The 17,478-nt window shown below is 40.4% G+C and overlaps 4 protein-coding genes across 4 annotated transcripts in view; 3 read left to right on the top strand and 1 right to left on the bottom strand.

Annotated features, from left to right (window-relative positions):
* Positions 1–64: 64 nt before the first annotated feature.
* LOC310933795 (hyaluronan-binding protein 2) lies at positions 65–5,414 on the top strand (the record flags this gene model as incomplete). The annotated part of the gene is made up of 13 exons (XM_083897365.1): positions 65–124; positions 321–456; positions 640–747; positions 2,157–2,270; positions 2,374–2,490; positions 2,596–2,706; positions 2,808–2,979; positions 3,065–3,162; positions 3,238–3,727; positions 3,973–4,115; positions 4,639–4,773; positions 4,956–5,101; positions 5,247–5,414. The coding sequence occupies 13 exons, from the start codon at positions 65–67 to the stop codon at positions 5,412–5,414; spliced, it is 1,998 nt and encodes a 665-aa protein (XP_083753491.1).
* Positions 5,415–6,389: 975 nt separating this feature from the next.
* Positions 6,390–8,476, bottom strand: LOC310934150 (nuclear factor 7, ovary; the record flags this gene model as incomplete). Its single annotated transcript, XM_083897807.1, has 6 exons — positions 6,390–6,952; positions 7,040–7,173; positions 7,266–7,288; positions 7,363–7,596; positions 7,691–7,786; positions 7,880–8,476. The coding sequence occupies 6 exons, from the start codon at positions 8,474–8,476 to the stop codon at positions 6,390–6,392; spliced, it is 1,647 nt and encodes a 548-aa protein (XP_083753933.1).
* A 725-nt stretch (positions 8,477–9,201) lies between these two features.
* On the top strand, positions 9,202–15,296 carry LOC310933776 (delta-1-pyrroline-5-carboxylate synthase-like). Its single transcript, XM_083897346.1, has 17 exons — positions 9,202–9,323; positions 10,081–10,198; positions 10,318–10,469; positions 10,572–10,721; positions 10,832–10,936; positions 11,030–11,188; positions 11,458–11,548; positions 11,757–11,881; positions 11,975–12,119; positions 12,207–12,280; positions 12,648–12,747; positions 12,943–13,163; positions 13,270–13,407; positions 13,500–13,695; positions 13,861–13,982; positions 14,258–14,540; positions 14,645–15,296. Exons 2-17 carry the CDS (start codon positions 10,102–10,104, stop codon positions 14,824–14,826), a joined length of 2,340 nt encoding a protein of 779 aa, XP_083753472.1. The 5' UTR covers positions 9,202–9,323; positions 10,081–10,101; the 3' UTR covers positions 14,827–15,296.
* A 717-nt stretch (positions 15,297–16,013) lies between these two features.
* ate1 (arginyltransferase 1) overlaps positions 16,014–17,478 on the top strand; it is a 46,939-nt gene continuing 45,474 nt past the window's right edge. The window contains exon 1 of the mRNA XM_083898194.1: positions 16,014–16,136. Within this exon, the coding sequence (XP_083754320.1) occupies positions 16,037–16,136 (100 nt within the window). The 5' untranslated portion in view covers positions 16,014–16,036. The remainder of the gene's footprint in view (positions 16,137–17,478) is intronic.

Genomic DNA, 17,478 nt, shown 5'->3' with positions numbered 1-17,478 from the left:
TGAGTGTTCTGCCAGAGAGCACTCTCCTTTGACTCTTCTGGATGTCATCTGATCCTCTGCCATCATGCATTTAAAGCTCCTCTTATTTTGCCTGCTCTTGGCAGCGCTGCTCATACCTGCCGATGTACGTATTTACTGTGTGTATTGTGCAAAAATTGTGTGGCGATAATTTGACTTATTTAAAGCGTTGCAATATTTGATAATCCATTTTGCCGGTTAACTGTGTGAGCGTGTTGTCCATGTTTCTCTTTCCAAAAAAGGTTTAATCAGTATGATTCTTATGCTAGCGCTGTTGAAATTATAATTATTCTTTTTGTCAGCTGAAACCTAAAAAGGACAAAAAACATCGACATCGACATCATCATCATCATCATCATGGTCCTGGTCATGATCATGAAGGACATGGGCATCATAAACATGATAAAAAGAAAAACAAAGTTGAGCAACTTATTAAGGGTTAGTGCTTCTTTTCATTTCATTTTTCATATGCAATGCATGTTATGTATTAAGCTTTAATGTCGTCTTGGTCTTCACAATCCTTCTCTGTAAAGTAAACTGATTCTGATTATTGCTTCAATGACCTGAACATTTTGCAAACAGCAGTGCATTGTACTTAATGGGAAAAAAATGGTGTGGTAGATTATTTCTTTCAGATCTTAGAGAGAGCTGGTGGTGACGACGACGACGACGACGATGATGATGACAGCAGCTTTTTAGACTGGCTTTTTGACCTTCAGGAGCCACAAGGTAAGTTAACTTTTCATTCATTTTTCAAAAATGTTTCAGACAATGGCTGAAAGTTTAACTGTCAGATCACATGTTATCTCGTATGATCACATACGCTCTTAGAAATAAGGGTTCCAAAAGGGTCCTTCTACAAGAGCTGAGGTTCTACCTGAAAAACCGTTTCCTGAAGAAAGTGTTTTTCAAGGGTTCTTGGTAACACTAATGGTTCCAGTAAGAACCATTAAACCCCTTTCACGAATAAAGGGTTTTAAAAGGGTTCTTGGTGGAACCCTCCAAAAGGGACCCTCCAAAAAGCCAAAAAGGGTTCTCCTATGAGGACAAGCCAAAGAACCTTATATGGTTCTATTTAGCATTTGCGCTGATAATAATAATGAAAATAAAATTTATTTGTATAGCACCTTTCATACAAGGATTGCAGCTTAAATGTGCTTCACAATAAAAGGGAGGCACAATTATAAAAGCAAGGCCAGAGTGAAAAGATAAGTTTTAAGTCTTCAATAGACATTGTTATTTTCAAATTCTTTTTATTGCCACTTATACGTGGTAATATAACAAGTTGTGTGGGTTTGTGTGAAATTGTCTCGTGCGATATCACTGTGCATAACTGAGTGCACACTTAAAAAACGGATTATTAATCGGGTTTTTGTAGTTATCTGGTTATTCAAGTGCTCATGTAAACGGAATAAACCGATATCATTATCGGTTTATTGCCGTTATCGGGGACACTGTGTAGTATTTATGGGTTTATATGATCCAAAAGCCACTTTTTTATACATATTATGTGCTCCTGCATTGTCTAGTCGCTGTATAAAATAGTTTTTGTTTCATTTTCGTAGTGTTTCAAAAAGGCATGTAAAATAACATGGTCGCGGGCTGCTGTTGCATTGCCACGACGCCATGTTTCTACGGGAGCCTGTATAGACAAACGCGAGAGAACACATAAAGCGTCGCTTTACTTGTAGTGGAAGTCCTGCCTCCACTCTCTCCGCTTTGTCTGCTACGGCCGCGATAGCTCGCCCTCTCCCTCGCCTCACGAACCTCATCTGCTGACACGGAGAAAGACGACGAGGACGACATTTGACCGGCTGAGGATACCGTAGCGCTCAGGGAAGGGAGGGGGTGAGCAGAGGAGCAGTTCGTTGTTGTAAATTTCAGCCTCTCCTCTAGATGTCACTATAAACTACTTACTTCACCTTTAAATGGTTTATTCCAGTTACCCAATTATTGCCAGTAATCGTTTTGCATGTAAACCCACTCAATCTCTTATCTTAAACATGCATTTTATTGATGCATATGCATGATGATTAGAGAAATGGGGAAACATAAGGAAAGATGTAATTATGTAATGCCATTTTTCTTTTGTTAAGCTCTCATGTAAAGTGGTTTCTTTCTAATCTCTTGTTTCTTAGGTGAATGTGACCCAAACCCTTGCTTACACAATGGAGTGTGTGAGCAGAAAGGCGAAAAGAAAAAAATCAAATGTGACTGTCCCAAACCTTTCAAAGGAAAGAGATGCGAGAAAGGTTTGAAAAATTCTCGTTTCTTCAACAACAGTCGTGTGCATACCTTTCATTTAACAACAACAAAATGTAAAGAACTATTTTCTTTATCATGCTTTCACCACAGGTCCAAAAGTCTGTAAGAGAGGTAGATGTGGACGTGGTGAATGTGTGCTGACTTCAAATCCTCCATTTTATGAGTGCAAGTGCAAGGAGCCATTCCAGCCACCACGCTGCCAAAGAAGTAAGCAGGATTTCTTAATCTTAAAAAGATATAGGGTTTGTCTTTTCCAATTCTTTCCACAGTTCCAGGAAACAAGCTTACACTTTGTACTGTTTTCCTCCAAAGTTGCACCGTGTGAGCGTAATCCATGTAAAAATGGTGGAACATGTATCAGGGATGATAACGACTTTGACTGCCAGTGCCCTCCAGGATACAGAGGACGCTTTTGCCATGTTGGTAAATGCTACACCCCTAAATCATCATGTTCTATTTTTCAGTGTAAAATTCTATTACTACTTAAATTCCAACCAAGCATATCAATTTCTTACATTTCTTAGGCCCAGATGACTGCTATCTGGATGATGGAGAGTCATATCGTGGCAACGTGAGTGAGACAGACGATGGAGACGAATGCCTCTACTGGAACTCACACTTCATCCTGGAAAAAGGAACAAATCCTTTCAGCTCCTTCGAGGACCCAGACGGACTTGGCCCTCACAACTTCTGCAGGTTAGGAGAAAATAAATATGTATGGTATTAATACATGGACAACAGCTACAAGAGGACATTCACTCTCTCATTTTATGTGACACAGAAACCCAGATGGGGATACAGCGCCCTGGTGTTTCTACAGAAGGGGCCGCAAGTTGCGGTGGGACTACTGCGATGTGACCGAGTGTCCTGACCCAACAGGTCAGCATCAAATGTTCAGACCAATTTCTGATTAAGACAGAAACTATTTCCTCATTCTCTGCTCTGTGTTTTCAGATGAGACACCAACTGATATAATTCCCCCCGTCCCCGATTCGACTGACGGTCCACAACCTACAAAACCTGAACCTACAGCAGAAATCAAGCCAACAACCCCCAAACCCCCAGTGACTACCAAACCCCCAGTGGCTACCAAACCCCCGGTGACTACCAAAGCCCCAGTGGCTACCAAACCCCCAGTGACTACCAAAGCCCCGGTGACTACCAAACCCCCAGTGACTACCAGAGCCCCAGTGACAACCATACCCACTGAAGCCCCTACCATCCCCAGTACCACTGCTCTGCCTAAACAGTTCTCCACCTGTGGACTGCCTCAGCCAAAAAAAGCCATTACCCGAATTTATGGAGGTCTAAAGGTTCCTCCTGGGGCTTTACCCTGGCAGGTTTCTTTGCAAGTGAGACCAATGAACACCAACCTGCCACACAGACACATCTGTGGAGGAGTTCTCATTGCCAGCTGCTGGGTACTGACAGCAGGACACTGCATGTATGCACTTTCTTATTACCTCCATACAGTGTGCGAAATATCCATTAATAATTTGTGTGTGTGTGTGGGGGCGGGGGTTATTTGCTTTTGAGGCTTTCAGGGGGGTCTCGAATATTAACAGGGTGGTCTAGCCCCCCCAGACCCCCCTGTATTTCGCACAGTGCCTCCATATTATAAAAAATAATTGTTAATTCTGGTCTAGTTTACAAATGTGAATGAATCGTGTGTGCTTTGTGTTTGAACAGTGATCAAAGAAAGGACATGCAGGTGGTTGTGGGAAGTCTGACACTGGATGTGGAGGAACCCTCGGAGCAAATCCTACACGTTGAAGAGGCTATTGTACATGAGAACTTTAGGGAGACTCCTACAGCTGTGTACAATGACATAGGTGATCCACATCTCATTCATTTGATATACATTTAGAATTGATAGTTCCAAGAATATTAGATTTTAGAATTAAAGGTGCATTATGTAATAAATCTAAAGCAACTGGCCATAAAATCCTCCTAATATGTCACAGAGACTCAGGGATAATGTTCATATAACAAACTGAACTCACCAACAACAACAGTACAGCCAAAATATTTGCATTAAAAACAGACTGTAAATCATGTTTATGTTTGGAAATCATGTTTTGGCATGTGGCGCCACCTACCGCCGTCTACCAATCACTGCAGTCAGTAGAATCTCAGCTGCCGAGCAACCACGGGTTGCCAGTTACGTCAGAAAACGAAACCTAAAAGACCTCTGTATTTTGAATTTGAATGTAGTCACCGTTTTTGGCCACATTCTTACATATGGCACCTTTAAGAAGAAGTATGCTGATATTAGTAGTCCCACAGAATTAGTGTTTTTTGTGACTTTATCTATGTCTATCTATCTCACATTGAATATTATTTGCATTTCCAAAGCTGTGCTGAGGCTGAATGGTACTGACGGTGTTTGTGCCACTGAGTCCCAGTTTGTAAAGACAGCCTGTCTGCCTGATGCCAAACTACCTGATGGGCAGGAGTGTACCATTTCTGGATGGGGTGCCACGGAGGAATGTAAGACCATGTTTGCATATTCAGTTGCAAAAAAAAATGCTGCCATTGTTATGATTTCTGTATTTTCAAGTGGACTGAATTTTAAAGGATCCTTTAAAACTAGATTTCTTTTAAAATTGCCATGTGACCACTGACACTGGATATAACTATTGTTTTTTTGGTTGCATCTCGTGCCTCTGCAGCTGAGTATGGTTCCAACCACCTGCTGGAGGCCAAAGTTTTGTTGATCAACAAGGAGAAATGCTCTGAAGGAACTGTTTATGGAAAAACGTTGGATAATAGCATGTTCTGCGCTGGTTACCTGCATGGAGGTGTGGATTCCTGCCAGGTGAGTGGTGGAACCTTGCCATTTAAGAGCATGTTATCATTCTTAAAAGGTCACTGACTAACTTATCAGATGTGTGTTTTGTTTGCTGTGTGCACCAGTGCATTTTTGTGTGTGTGATCAGCTGTTTTTCTGTTTTCTGTTTCAGGGTGACTCTGGGGGACCACTGACTTGTAAGCAGAACGTTACCCATGTTGTTTATGGTGTGGTGAGTTGGGGAGACCAATGTGGGAAGAAGAACAAGCCCGGGGTCTACACACAGGTCACTCACTTCTTGGACTGGATCAAATTGAAGACTCAAGGAGCATTTATGTAAGAACATTCATCAGTCAGTGTACCCACGGGTCCTGCCTGCGAATGGAGCAAATCCTATTCATAATGTTAAGCTTTTGCGATTTTGCTTTTTTTTGCGCAATATTTTCTTAGTCCATCATCTTAACATCAATCTATTATCTCTGAGTTCTCCAGTCCTTGAAGAAATGGAGTCAAAGTGACCAGATATTTACAGCCCACAATTGCTTCTTGTCTTGAGTGTTTCTTTACGCTGTTCACATCTGTCTTCACATCCTCATCAGGCCCAAGACTGATTCACCTGAGATAAGAGTTGTACTGAAACCCACAAATGACATCAAATGAATATTTTATTGACATATGTATCTGCTGCTGTGCCACTTTAAAAGAAAAAAAAAAGTTTTTCTACAAGCTCAATGCTCAACAAATTCTGCTTAAAATCAAATAAAATGAAATGTTCTCCTTTTCTAAAAAAACTATTTCAAAGCTCTTTGTGTCATACAAGGTTCTGCTAATGAGCCACAAAACTAAACTATGAGTCACATTACAGATGACATGTACATACAGTCGTGTGTGAATAATTCAACTGCACCAGCCATTTTGTTTGCTTCAGTCGCTCTGTTGGTCCACCAGCATGTGAGAATAAAGGAGCCCTTGTCCTTCATGGTCGAGTGAGTTGATGATACAGTTATACAAAGAAAAAGTAGTTTAAGATTACACACGGGTCATTGACTTCCTGAAATACACTAGAACAAACACGAGAGCTAGACTTTTGCACAGAACAAAAGTGCTGTTTGATGATGCACCTGATTCCACATGATGAAACATTAGCAGACGTTAGACATCGTGACATAGGAATTATCATATAACTATGAAGAACCATAAAAAACAGCTTAATTTAGACACGTCTTTTATAGTGTTTCCTGTGTAATTTGATATGAACAAAAATTGAAATAAACCCACGCCCCAGAATTTCTCTCTTTACCTCCATGTGGATTTCTCAGGGGTCTTTTATCCAGAACAAAGTAAGAGGCTGGTGGTTCAGTCCATTCACATCAATGCATGGGTTTAACATGGGATACAGAGGCTCCTTGCACTGCACACAGAATGAGTGAAGCAGGGTCATTGCATCCGCATTGTAGAACGACAACTCCCCCTTTTGAAGATTGGCCAGTATACCCAGCTTTTTGACTCTCTTCCCCACTGACAACTGCTTCTCCTGGGTATCATGCAGAGCCAGGTACTGCCCGTCCCCGTGGTAGATGCACCAGAATGTGTTGTTGACACGTGAGAAGGAGGAACTCTGACTTGATTCATTTTCTTTGTTAACTGGCCCAGTGGTCACACCTATCAGCCAGTACAGTTTATCCTGGACTATGATCTCCCAGTAGTGCTGGCCAGCACCAAAGCTTTCTTGAGTGAGGACACCGTACTGGGAGTCATATGGTTGCTGACTCGCAGCCTCAGTGATAGGCTGTCTTCTCCAGCACACTTGCCTCCCGTCCTGGGATATTTCCAGTTTTGGGTGGGCTGTCTTGGTGTCCAGAGCAGGATAACTTAGATCTGCAAATAAAGATGAGCATTCAGAACAAAAGTACACAGATAGTCAAGGTGAATTTCAGATCGGTAAATATTAGATTCCTCACTCACATGACCACATTCGTGGAAAATGTTGGGACAGAGCCACTGAAAGGTCATCCACCAGCTTCTCCACCGTTCTCAGTTTCTCAAGGTCACACAGATCCCTCTCTACTTCCTGGATTGGTGCTAAATCCAATGGTTCGCTACGATAAAAACTGGAAACCATTAAAGGGGGAAAAAAACAACAACAAACAAAATAGGGAATAGATAACAAAAAGAGGTAGGACATACTCACCAAGGATTCATTGTTGCAATTTGCTGTGGAATAAAAAAGATAATGTACAACTATTCTATATTCATAGTAACACATGATAGTAATGTTATGAATCTACCTGTAGGAATTGCAGATCATTTGTTTCCTGCAGGAGCAATTTGTTGGAAGCTCTGAGACTATCTATATCTTCAATTTGGGCCTCCATGAAGCCCCTTCTGGTTTCGAGCCACTCTGTCATGTATGTCTCCTCTGCATCTATGATCTGCATCATCAGGCGCTCATCACCATCCAACACAACGCGGATTCTGTTGTACTTGTCTGAGATTCTCTCTCTGAAGTCTGCAGCAGATTTCTGGGAAATACAAATATACAGTATGTTGTTTAAAACACTCAATCTATGAATTAAAAAAAAAAGATGATATAAATGTGTTTTATATGGATTGTACCAATGTTTGTGTGTACAGCGACTCCAAGTCCTTGATAGCAAGTTCTGCTTTACTTCTCCTCTTCAGCAGTTGGTTCATTGTGGACTCTAATATGTCCTAATAACGGAAATATAACATATTGGTAGAAAACAAGGAAATAAATCAAATGTAATGTCATTGACAGAAAAATAAAATATTACATATATTCACCTTGAAGTGTGAACAAGCTTCATGGAGCTGAGGTGCCTTGTGGTTCTTGTGCATACCGACCAGAACACACAAACAGCACACAGGAACTTTCTCCTCCATACAGAACAGCTTGAGCTCATCACGGTGTTCCTTGCACTTGAGAGACAGCGGATCTCCTGTCACATCCACGACTGTGTGCTCCCTTAGAGCAGACCTCTGTTGGTGTAGCAGCGTGTGAGCCTGGCACAGTGAAGCATCACAGGTGAGACAGGTCTTCACGGCCACTGATGGTGTCTCTATACAGTGATCACAGTGGATTGCTGAAGATGATTGAGTTCCTCTGCTTGGAGTTGTTGTCTGTGGCTCGCCAGCGGGTGGCCTGTTAGTGGTGAGGTCCTTTATTTTGGTCTGAAGGCTGTTGTTTATCTTCAGAGTCAGATCAGAGGGGAGGAATATCTGACACTCTGGACAGAAGAAAGGACCTTCATTTGGCCCATCTGTTTCCCAGACAGCATGGATGCAGGTGAGACAGAAGTCATGTCCACAAGGGAGCGTCACAGGATCTGTGAATAAATCCTGGCACACGGGACACTTCAAGGTTTCCTCAACAGTCCCCATAGCTCTATAGCTTGCACCTGTTGCTGCTGCTCAGTGTGCTCTGTGCTGCTGTAGTCTTCCTGCTCATGAATGTTTCACAAGCCTCTCTTGGCAAGTCACACGTGTGCCAGAGTCAGATTACAGAAGATGAGCTGATATCCTCGAGTCGATGTTTCGAACCATTGACTCCAGGAAACCACACAATGGACTGGCATGTTTCCATCAAAGTAGAATAAATTAGACCACTTATTTCCCCTAAATTCTGTTATGGCAACTAACATATTATAAGGCTTTATCTCACAATCAGGAAATGTTGCTTGATTTTATTAAATTAGTTATATGTATATATACAAATATATTATTATTATTATTTTGGCTAAAACATAAAACATTTACAAAATGTGCCTGCAGTTTTACGATGACAATATTCTTTTACAAATACGTGATACTGCATTTTATTTGATTATATTATTAATATTATTATTATGAAGATGTATGGTCATCTGTATTTCTTTGTTGTGTTTGTATAGTAAAATGTATGTTATATTTTCATTGTAAAATTAATCTGGTGTATATTGTCTGTATTTACACTCTTTTCTGCACTAGAACTTACCCTATCAACAGAAGTGCCCGCCCATCACAATAACTATTTCCACGTACGCAATAAACGTATTCTTACTGCTTCAGCAACGGACGTATCCACAGATCCTACGTACATGTCGTTTGTGAATAATTCACTTGCTGCAACCAACCAGCATAGGCTGTGGATGTGGCAGCGTGGGTCCCCCGGTCCGGCTGACAACGTGTCACCTACAGAGCTCCCACGGGTGCAGTTGTGACGGGGTTTTGTCGATATTGACATTGCCAGGTAAGCGTTCATATTGTGCAAATCATCTTCTGTCCATTTTGTCAAAAACAACCGCGCTAAGCTAGGCACTGAGGTGTAGTGGGGGCTAATGCTAGCTAACATTAGCTCGAAGCCCTGTGGGCACTGTTTCACAGGAGCAACACCGACTTACTTCTTTCTACACTATGTCAGAATTTATCTAAAACTAGTTGCACATGTAGTTGGCCTCAATTACAATTGTAAATGTTATTGTGAAGAGCGTTTTGACATTAAATATTGCTAGGTTAACCCATGTAAACAACATCTTCACTGGTTCAGTGTGTCAAGTCCCTGTCATGCTCGACTGTAGGAATAATTATATTCACCAATTTTGGTGTGATTTGTCCCACTGTTTACATTTATACACCCAGTTTAATAGATTATTTAGTCAGTTAAATGTAGCAGTTAACTTCTCTGTCTCTTGATTTTATGTACAACTTGACCATTCTATTTCTATAAGTGACAGCTGGACTGACTGGCATGCTTTGTGTATTGATTTTACAAATATTACTTAAAGGGTAATTTACTCAAGGTATATATAATTACATTCTGGTTATAGGAAGATACTATCGAACGTCAACAAAGAAGAATCACAATATAAGTTGGAATGGCACCCTATTATTGTGATATGATTTAAACGTAACAAAAGCATCGTCGTGGCCTGATTGTTTAATCTGTTGTAACATAAAATTTATTTAATCAGATCAATAATTTTAATTTTTTTATTTTTTTATTACAGCTCTCCTCATTTGTTAGTGCCATGTTTGCCAGGCTGACCTCGTGCTCTCGCCTGCCATCCAGAAACTGGCAGTCAAATGGCTCTTCAGTCACCATCCGAGCGTTTTCAAATGCTAAATGTAAGTATTTGGTCACATTTTCCAACTGTAGTGGACACTGTTCTCACCATCACTTTGATATGCTACAATGCTTCTTATGTTGATGTGAAACAAAAGTGACTGTTCCTATTTTTTTACAGTCTCACCTCCGCGTCCCCATGGAAAGCCTTTTGCCCACCGCAGTGAGTTAAAGCAGGCCAAGCGCATTGTAGTGAAGCTGGGGAGTGCTGTGGTGACCCGTGGAGATGAGTGTGGTCTGGCACTGGGACGACTGGCCTCAATAGTAGAGCAGGTAAAGCCACATGCTAATATGATTAATGCAGGAAAAGGAGAAGAGCTTTTGTTGGTTAAAGGTAAAGAAAGATTTTAAAAAATATATAATTTGTCCTATCAGGTGGCCGTGCTGCAGAATCAAGGCAGGGAGATGATGATTGTAACCAGTGGTGCTGTGGCGTTTGGGAGGCAGAGACTGAGGCATGAAATCCTGCTCTCTCAAAGTGTCAGACAAGCCTTGCATTCTGGTCAGAACCAACTCAAAGAAATGGTAAGAAATAGTTTAATCACACTTACATTCGTTAAACAATGTTCAAGAATGTATTAAAAATGTTTATGAGCTTATATGTTTATCTGTTGTGAAATCTCCTGCTTTTTCAGTCACTTCCAGTTTTAGAAGCAAGGGCGTGTGCGGCTGCTGGACAGAGCGGTCTGATGGCTTTATATGAAGCTATGTTCACCCAGTACAGTATCTGCACTGCGCAGGTATCTACTTTATTTTTACTACCAACCACATTACAGACAATAAATCACTGTAATACCTTTTTTTAATACATATGTTTCTGTTTGCCTCTGTAGATTCTGGTCACCAACCTCGATTTCCATGATGACCAGAAACGTCGCAACCTGGATAGCACACTCTATGAACTGCTTCGGATGAACATTGTTCCTATCATCAACACCAATGACGCAGTTGTTCCTCCCCCTGTTCCAAACAGTGACCTGCAGGGTGTAAATGTGGGTACTGCGTAAAGATGTAAAGGGCATGCTGCGAATACTGTATGTGGTTCAGAATTGTGATGGTGGAAATCTTAAAGCTTTGCATTGTTTAAGTCCTGGTGTTGCTTGGTTGTCTCCTTTTAGAAATCCAATTTTAATATTGTTTGTATATGTATAGGTGACCTGGACTGAGAAGCTTTTGTTAATCTCACAATGAATTAGCCCTGTATCTGCTGTATAATGTGTGAGACATTTTTGCCTAATGAATGATCTCATTTGTGTTACAGGTAATTAGCATTAAAGATAATGACAGCTTGGCTGCACGACTCGCTGTTGAAATGAGAGCAGACCTCCTTATTGCCCTGTCTGATGTTGAAGGTACAAACTCACTATAGCGTTTAATTTTGTTTCATTTATTAAGTACAGAGTTTTACGGTGTATACTTTACATTAGTTAGTATTTATTAAAAAAAAAGTTAATATCTTATGTCATGTAGAAAGTTAATTGTTCTTTTCCTCAACAAAATTATCTGCATTTCTACTTTGCCCTTGTGAGAAATCCTAATTAAAACATTTCTATTCAACAGGCTTATATGACAGTCCACCAGGAACAGATGATGCCAAGCTTATTGATATTTTCTATCCTGGAGACCAGCAGTTAATCACGTACGGCAGCAAGTCCAGAGTCGGTATTGGCGGCATGGAAGCCAAGGTCAGCGTGACAGAAACTAATTGGAGTGTAAACAAGACTGAGTTTGTTGAATGATGAATAAGTTACACAGAATCATCATTTTGTCCAAACCAGGTGAAAGCAGCGCTGTGGGCCCTACAAGGCGGAACGTCTGTTATCATTGCCAACGGCACTGATCCTAAAGTCACAGGCCACGTCATTACAGACATTGTGGAAGGGAAGAAAGTTGGCACCTTCTTCTCAGAAGTAAAACCTGCAGGTAGAGGGTAAAACCATCATGAAAATATTTTTTACCCACTTGTCTTTGTGTTTTTATATTTGATGTGTGTGTTTTTGACATCAAAAGGTCCAACTGTGGAGCAGCAGGCAGAGATGGCACGACATGCAGGCAGGAGTTTGGCCTCTCTGCTCCCTGAACAGGTAAGTTTCCTGTTTCTTAAGTGTGGTCCAGCTTTTTGTGCAAGACCTCTGACTTGGCATTTCTGGTCAGTAGTTTGGTAGCTTTGAAAGCATGACTTCTAGAAAAAACAGGTATCATATTGGGCTTCAATGGAACACAAACGTTTTGATCATCGGTTGTAAACATGAGAATTTGAGACGCGTAAGACCTGTGAAGAAAGCAACACCGCTGTGTTCGCAAATAATAGGATACAAATACTGGAGGATAAAGCGGTAGATAATGGATGGATGGAAATACTAGAAGTGTTGCACACAATTAGGAAGTTACTTCTGCGTTCAAATATACGGTCCATGTGAAAACAATATTTGTGTGTGGGATTTTTTTCAGAGAGGAGAAATAATCTACGCACTTGCTGAGCTGCTTACAGAAAAGAAAGATGAGATTCTCAGTGCCAACAAGAAAGACATGGAGATGGCAGTTGCATCAGGTAGCGAGTCAAAGAGAAGAGACACTGATCACTTAGATCCACAGCTGCATGCATTAGTTTTACTCTCCCATACATTAACACCAACTTATGACACTGATATATTTGTTTAATGTGTAGAATCCGTTAGTACTTAAAGATGTGATGCGCGTCAACCACCCCAGTGATGTTTTTATTTGTTTTCTCTTTCCCTCATAGGTCGTTTCTCCCAGGCTCTCATTGATCGCCTGAGTCTGTCAACTGTTAAACTAAACAGCCTCGCCATTGGTCTTCGTCAACTTGCCCATTCCTCAAAAGACAGCGTAGGTCGGGTGTTGAGGAAGACCAGGGTAGCCCACAATCTAGACCTGGAACAGATCACAGTCCCCATTGGTGTCCTGCTCGTCATCTTTGAGTCCCGTCCCGATTGTCTCCCACAGGCAAGTCAAGTCTAGCACTCGGTCTAAAGGACTGTAGTCTTTATCATCATTGGCTACTTTCTCTTTCTTTCTTTTTTTATTTCATGTTCTAAATATTGTGTTTCAGGTGTCGGCTCTGGCTATTGCCAGTGGAAATGCTTTGCTACTGAAGGGGGGCAAAGAAGCTGCCAGAACAAACAAAATTCTACATCAACTAACCCAGGAAGCACTTTCCATTCATGGAGTGACGGATGCCATTCATCTGGTAAAACTAATAGGATTGTGTTGTGATATCTAAATCACTTTGACAAATTTTTTTAACATGATCAAATAAAAAAAAATGACCTTGATGTGCAGGTGAGCACAAGAGAAGAAGTGGAGGATCTGTGCAGACTGGAAAAGCTGATTGACCTGATCGTTCCAAGAGGCTCGTCCCAACTGGTGCGGGAAATCCAAAGGGCAGCTAAGGGTATTCCTGTACTGGGCCACAGCGAAGGCATCTGTCACGTCTACATCGATAGTGATGCCAGCATAGATAGGGCCATTGATATTGGTAGGTTTTTATTTTTTTTATTTTTAATTCTGCTATTGTTTAGCCATCGTGTATTACAGGTAGAAGAACAGGTAGGTTTGTTTGTTAATTAATGAGCTTATTCATTTATTGTTGGGGAAACACAAAGCTGCTGATTTTAATATACTGTCTTGTGTGTTGTTCTAGTCAGAGACTCCAAATGTGACTACCCTGCAGCCTGCAACGCCATGGAGACCATTCTTATTCACAGAGATCTGTTGCGAACTCCTATGTTTGACCAAATTATTGATATGCTCAGAGCAGAACATGTAAGAAACATTCAATTATTCAGTGATTCCATTTATTTTTGTATACTTAAAAACAAGTAAATAATATCAAACTCTCAATACCATAATGAATTCTATAGACTCATATTATTTTCATGGATTGCAGTGTATGACATTGATACATTGTGTCCATTATTCCACATCATTTCAAATGGAATCGGAGTAGAACTTTTGTTGATGCTAAGCTCTAGAAACAATACAACTTTGGTTAGTTCATTAAATTGTTTGTAAATCATTGTGGTATTGCTTCTTCTTAGGTCAAGATCCATGCAGGTCCCCAGTTTGCATCCTATTTGACTTTCAGCCCATCTGAGGTGAAGTCTCTGAGGACAGAGTATGGGGACCTGGAGTGCTGCATTGAGGTGGTGGACAGCATGCAGGATGCCGTGGACCACATCCACAAATACGGCAGCTCCCACACTGATGTTATTGTGACGGAGAATGAGGAAACGGCTGAGCAGTTCTTGCAGCAAGTTGATAGTGCCTGTGTTTTCTGGAACGCTAGCTCTCGCTTTGCTGATGGCTATCGTTTTGGGCTAGGTAAATACAGTATGAGGAATGGTTTCTGGAAAGAAAAAAAAAATCCTATTTTAAATCTATATAGCACTGTCAGAAGGGTTAACTTCACAACACTTCTCTTGCAGGGGCTGAAGTTGGTATCAGCACGGCACGGATACATGCCAGAGGTCCAGTGGGTTTGGAGGGGCTTCTTACCACCAAATGGATCCTTCGAGGAGAAGGACACACAGCGGCTGACTTTTCAGAACAAGGCAGTATGAAATACCTCCATGAAAATATCCCTGTCCACCAGGGGAGCTTTAATTAGTTGCCTAAATAAATATCTGTCACATGAAGTCAAGATAACTGATGTTTACCCAGTTATTTTAAGGTCTGTGTTTGTTCATTGCGCTTCATCTTTTCAGCTGCTCCTTAAACACCTGTGTAAATCCATTATGATGTTACATGAAGCTCAGATACCAAACTAAGTTTATTGTAATGGACAACCAAGTTGCTCTTATGTGAATCTCTGTACAGAACTTAAAACCTTTTTTTTAAGATAAATACCAATCTTCCCAGAGAATGACTGGTTGTTCCACTACTAATAATGTAAACAGATTCTCAAACCATTTTCATTTTTATAGTGGTAATAAAATAAATCGATGACAATTGCCATGATTTTTCCAACATATTTTTCTAGATGCAAACTCTCTCTTGGTGTTTTTGTAACTCCGTGCGAGTGTTGATCTTGGTTCGTTGTTGCAGACTCAATAAATATGCTGTATAGTTCTTAACTCATGTTTTTGTGATTTGTGTTTCCTTTAAAAAGACTGCATCATAGTACCCCTTGTTGAACCATAAATATGATTTTTTAAAAGTTAGAAACATCCAGTTTTAATCAGATTCTGTTGATTGCAAATTAGTTTTTAACGTTTAAGGGATTTGTTTTGGTGTAGAAGGAGGACACATGGATAAATAATAAAAAACTGAGGCAGACGTATGTATTAACAATTAGTGTAAATGAACAAGCAAAAACAATACAATGTGAAATTAAAATAAATTCAGTGTATATGAAAAGAAAAAGTAGAATATGAACAACTGCTAAGCATATGAAACAAATTAAATGGATCACTCATTTCAAACTGCTTGACCCTTATTGTAAAGATGAAAACGCTCATTTCAAGTACAGTATGTGTAATCAAATCGGGATGTTACATTTACATATATGAGAGGTAAAGTGGAATGGCGCACGTGAAGAATAATCCAGTCACTTTTTTTAATTGAAAAAAAAGTACATCTAACATACAATAAGTACTCCAAGAGTCTTGACATTTGAATTAAAGTATAGACAATACGTAACAGTTAGGATAATAATGAATAATATTCACAATGTAAGTAAATGAGTAAAGTATTCGAATCTCCCACTGCTCTGCAACGCACCACTGATGACGTACTAATTGTGGGCGGAGTTTGTGAAACAGCAGTACTTGCCGCAAGACACTGGGGAAAGTCAGCTGTCACCTTTGTGGATATCAACGATGGCAGGAAACAAGTCGTTCACTATAGTTGAATATTTCGGCGGAGACGACGGCTACCGCTGTGGTTACTGTAAAAATGAAATGGGAAACGTTTCTCATGGTAAGTCTCTAAAGCAATAATGACCACGTTACAGTTTAGCGGCATAACAGAATTGGTTTATATGCTAAGTACCTAGCTTGTTGGATCCCAGTGGTCAGTGTTGATAGTGGCTTTGCTAATTTAATGTTAACACTGTATATAATCCTAAGGTCACACACACTTGGACGAAGCTGTGCAGCTTGATGTGTCGCCTCTGTCCACACAGTACACACATGGGTTAGAGTCTGACCACACTTATTGTGGTCAGACTGTTGACCTAGCCATGGTAGCCATTAGCATCTTCCCAAACCCAAGAAAATTACAAGACTATCGTAAAATAACAGGTTTGGACTGGTGTAGATGAACTGCATTTCGGTACAAGAGTCTGGGTAACCGTTGTGTTAACATTATTTAGTACCAGGCTTGATAACGAAAGTGAAACAAATTTGTTGCCCATGTCTAGATTGTTTGTTCATGTTTGTGACACTGGAGACTCATGCGTTGACTAGAAATCAAATTTGCATGTTGACGTTGAAGGCACAGAGCCAAACATCCCTGAAAGAATGCCGCATCAATCACTACTCTCTTCTACTTCCTGTGTTGACTGCAAATGTATGAGCAGACTTTTACAGTATAAGCTGATAGTAATGCAGTGCCAGCATAACATGACACTGAATATGAGAGAAGCACGTTCCATCCTGCTGAAGGGGACGAAACAGAAGACATGGTGGTTAATGTATGTAAGCTCACTGCCTGTGTGTTTACTGTGGCAGTCACCAGAGATAACATTGTGGTGATTCATTGAGTAACCTGTGTGTATGATAACAACAACAACGTATGTATGTATACGTACCTTGTTTGATATATTGATGGTTTGGTTTGGTTAAAACAGAAGAAGATGTAAATCTTGACTCACTGACCCAGATGTAAAGGCCCCATTTTGTGTCAATTGGGACTGGGTGCTAATTAAAAATGGTCAATGTGGTAAACATTGATACCTGGACATGGAAAATGATTCATGAATGATACATTTTCACAATTTACACATTACAATTAAATTCTTTATTTTATACATTTATGTAATGCCAATTCCGAGCACTGTTAGATATTTTTCAACAGTGCTCTTCTTTATTGGCTCACTCACACTGAGGAATCAACAACTCCTGAGGTACTGCAATTTGATATTGATTAATACATTTTTGATATTAGGTGATAAAGAGAAAGTCTGGGTCGATTGTACTGAAGCTTGATACCCGGGCTTAGTGTTCAGGACAATATCAGCCAATAGACATTTCAAGGAACACAGTTCATATATTTCAGTTTGAGTATTAGACAAATGTACAGTAAATATTCTAAACTGCGT

Source organism: Microchirus variegatus (genome assembly GCF_963457635.1).
Source record: "Microchirus variegatus genome assembly, chromosome: 11".
Lineage (NCBI taxonomy): Eukaryota > Metazoa > Chordata > Actinopteri > Pleuronectiformes > Soleidae > Microchirus > Microchirus variegatus.
The sequence above is the reverse complement of the archived record's forward strand: the minus strand, read 5'-3'. Positions and strand labels throughout refer to the sequence as shown.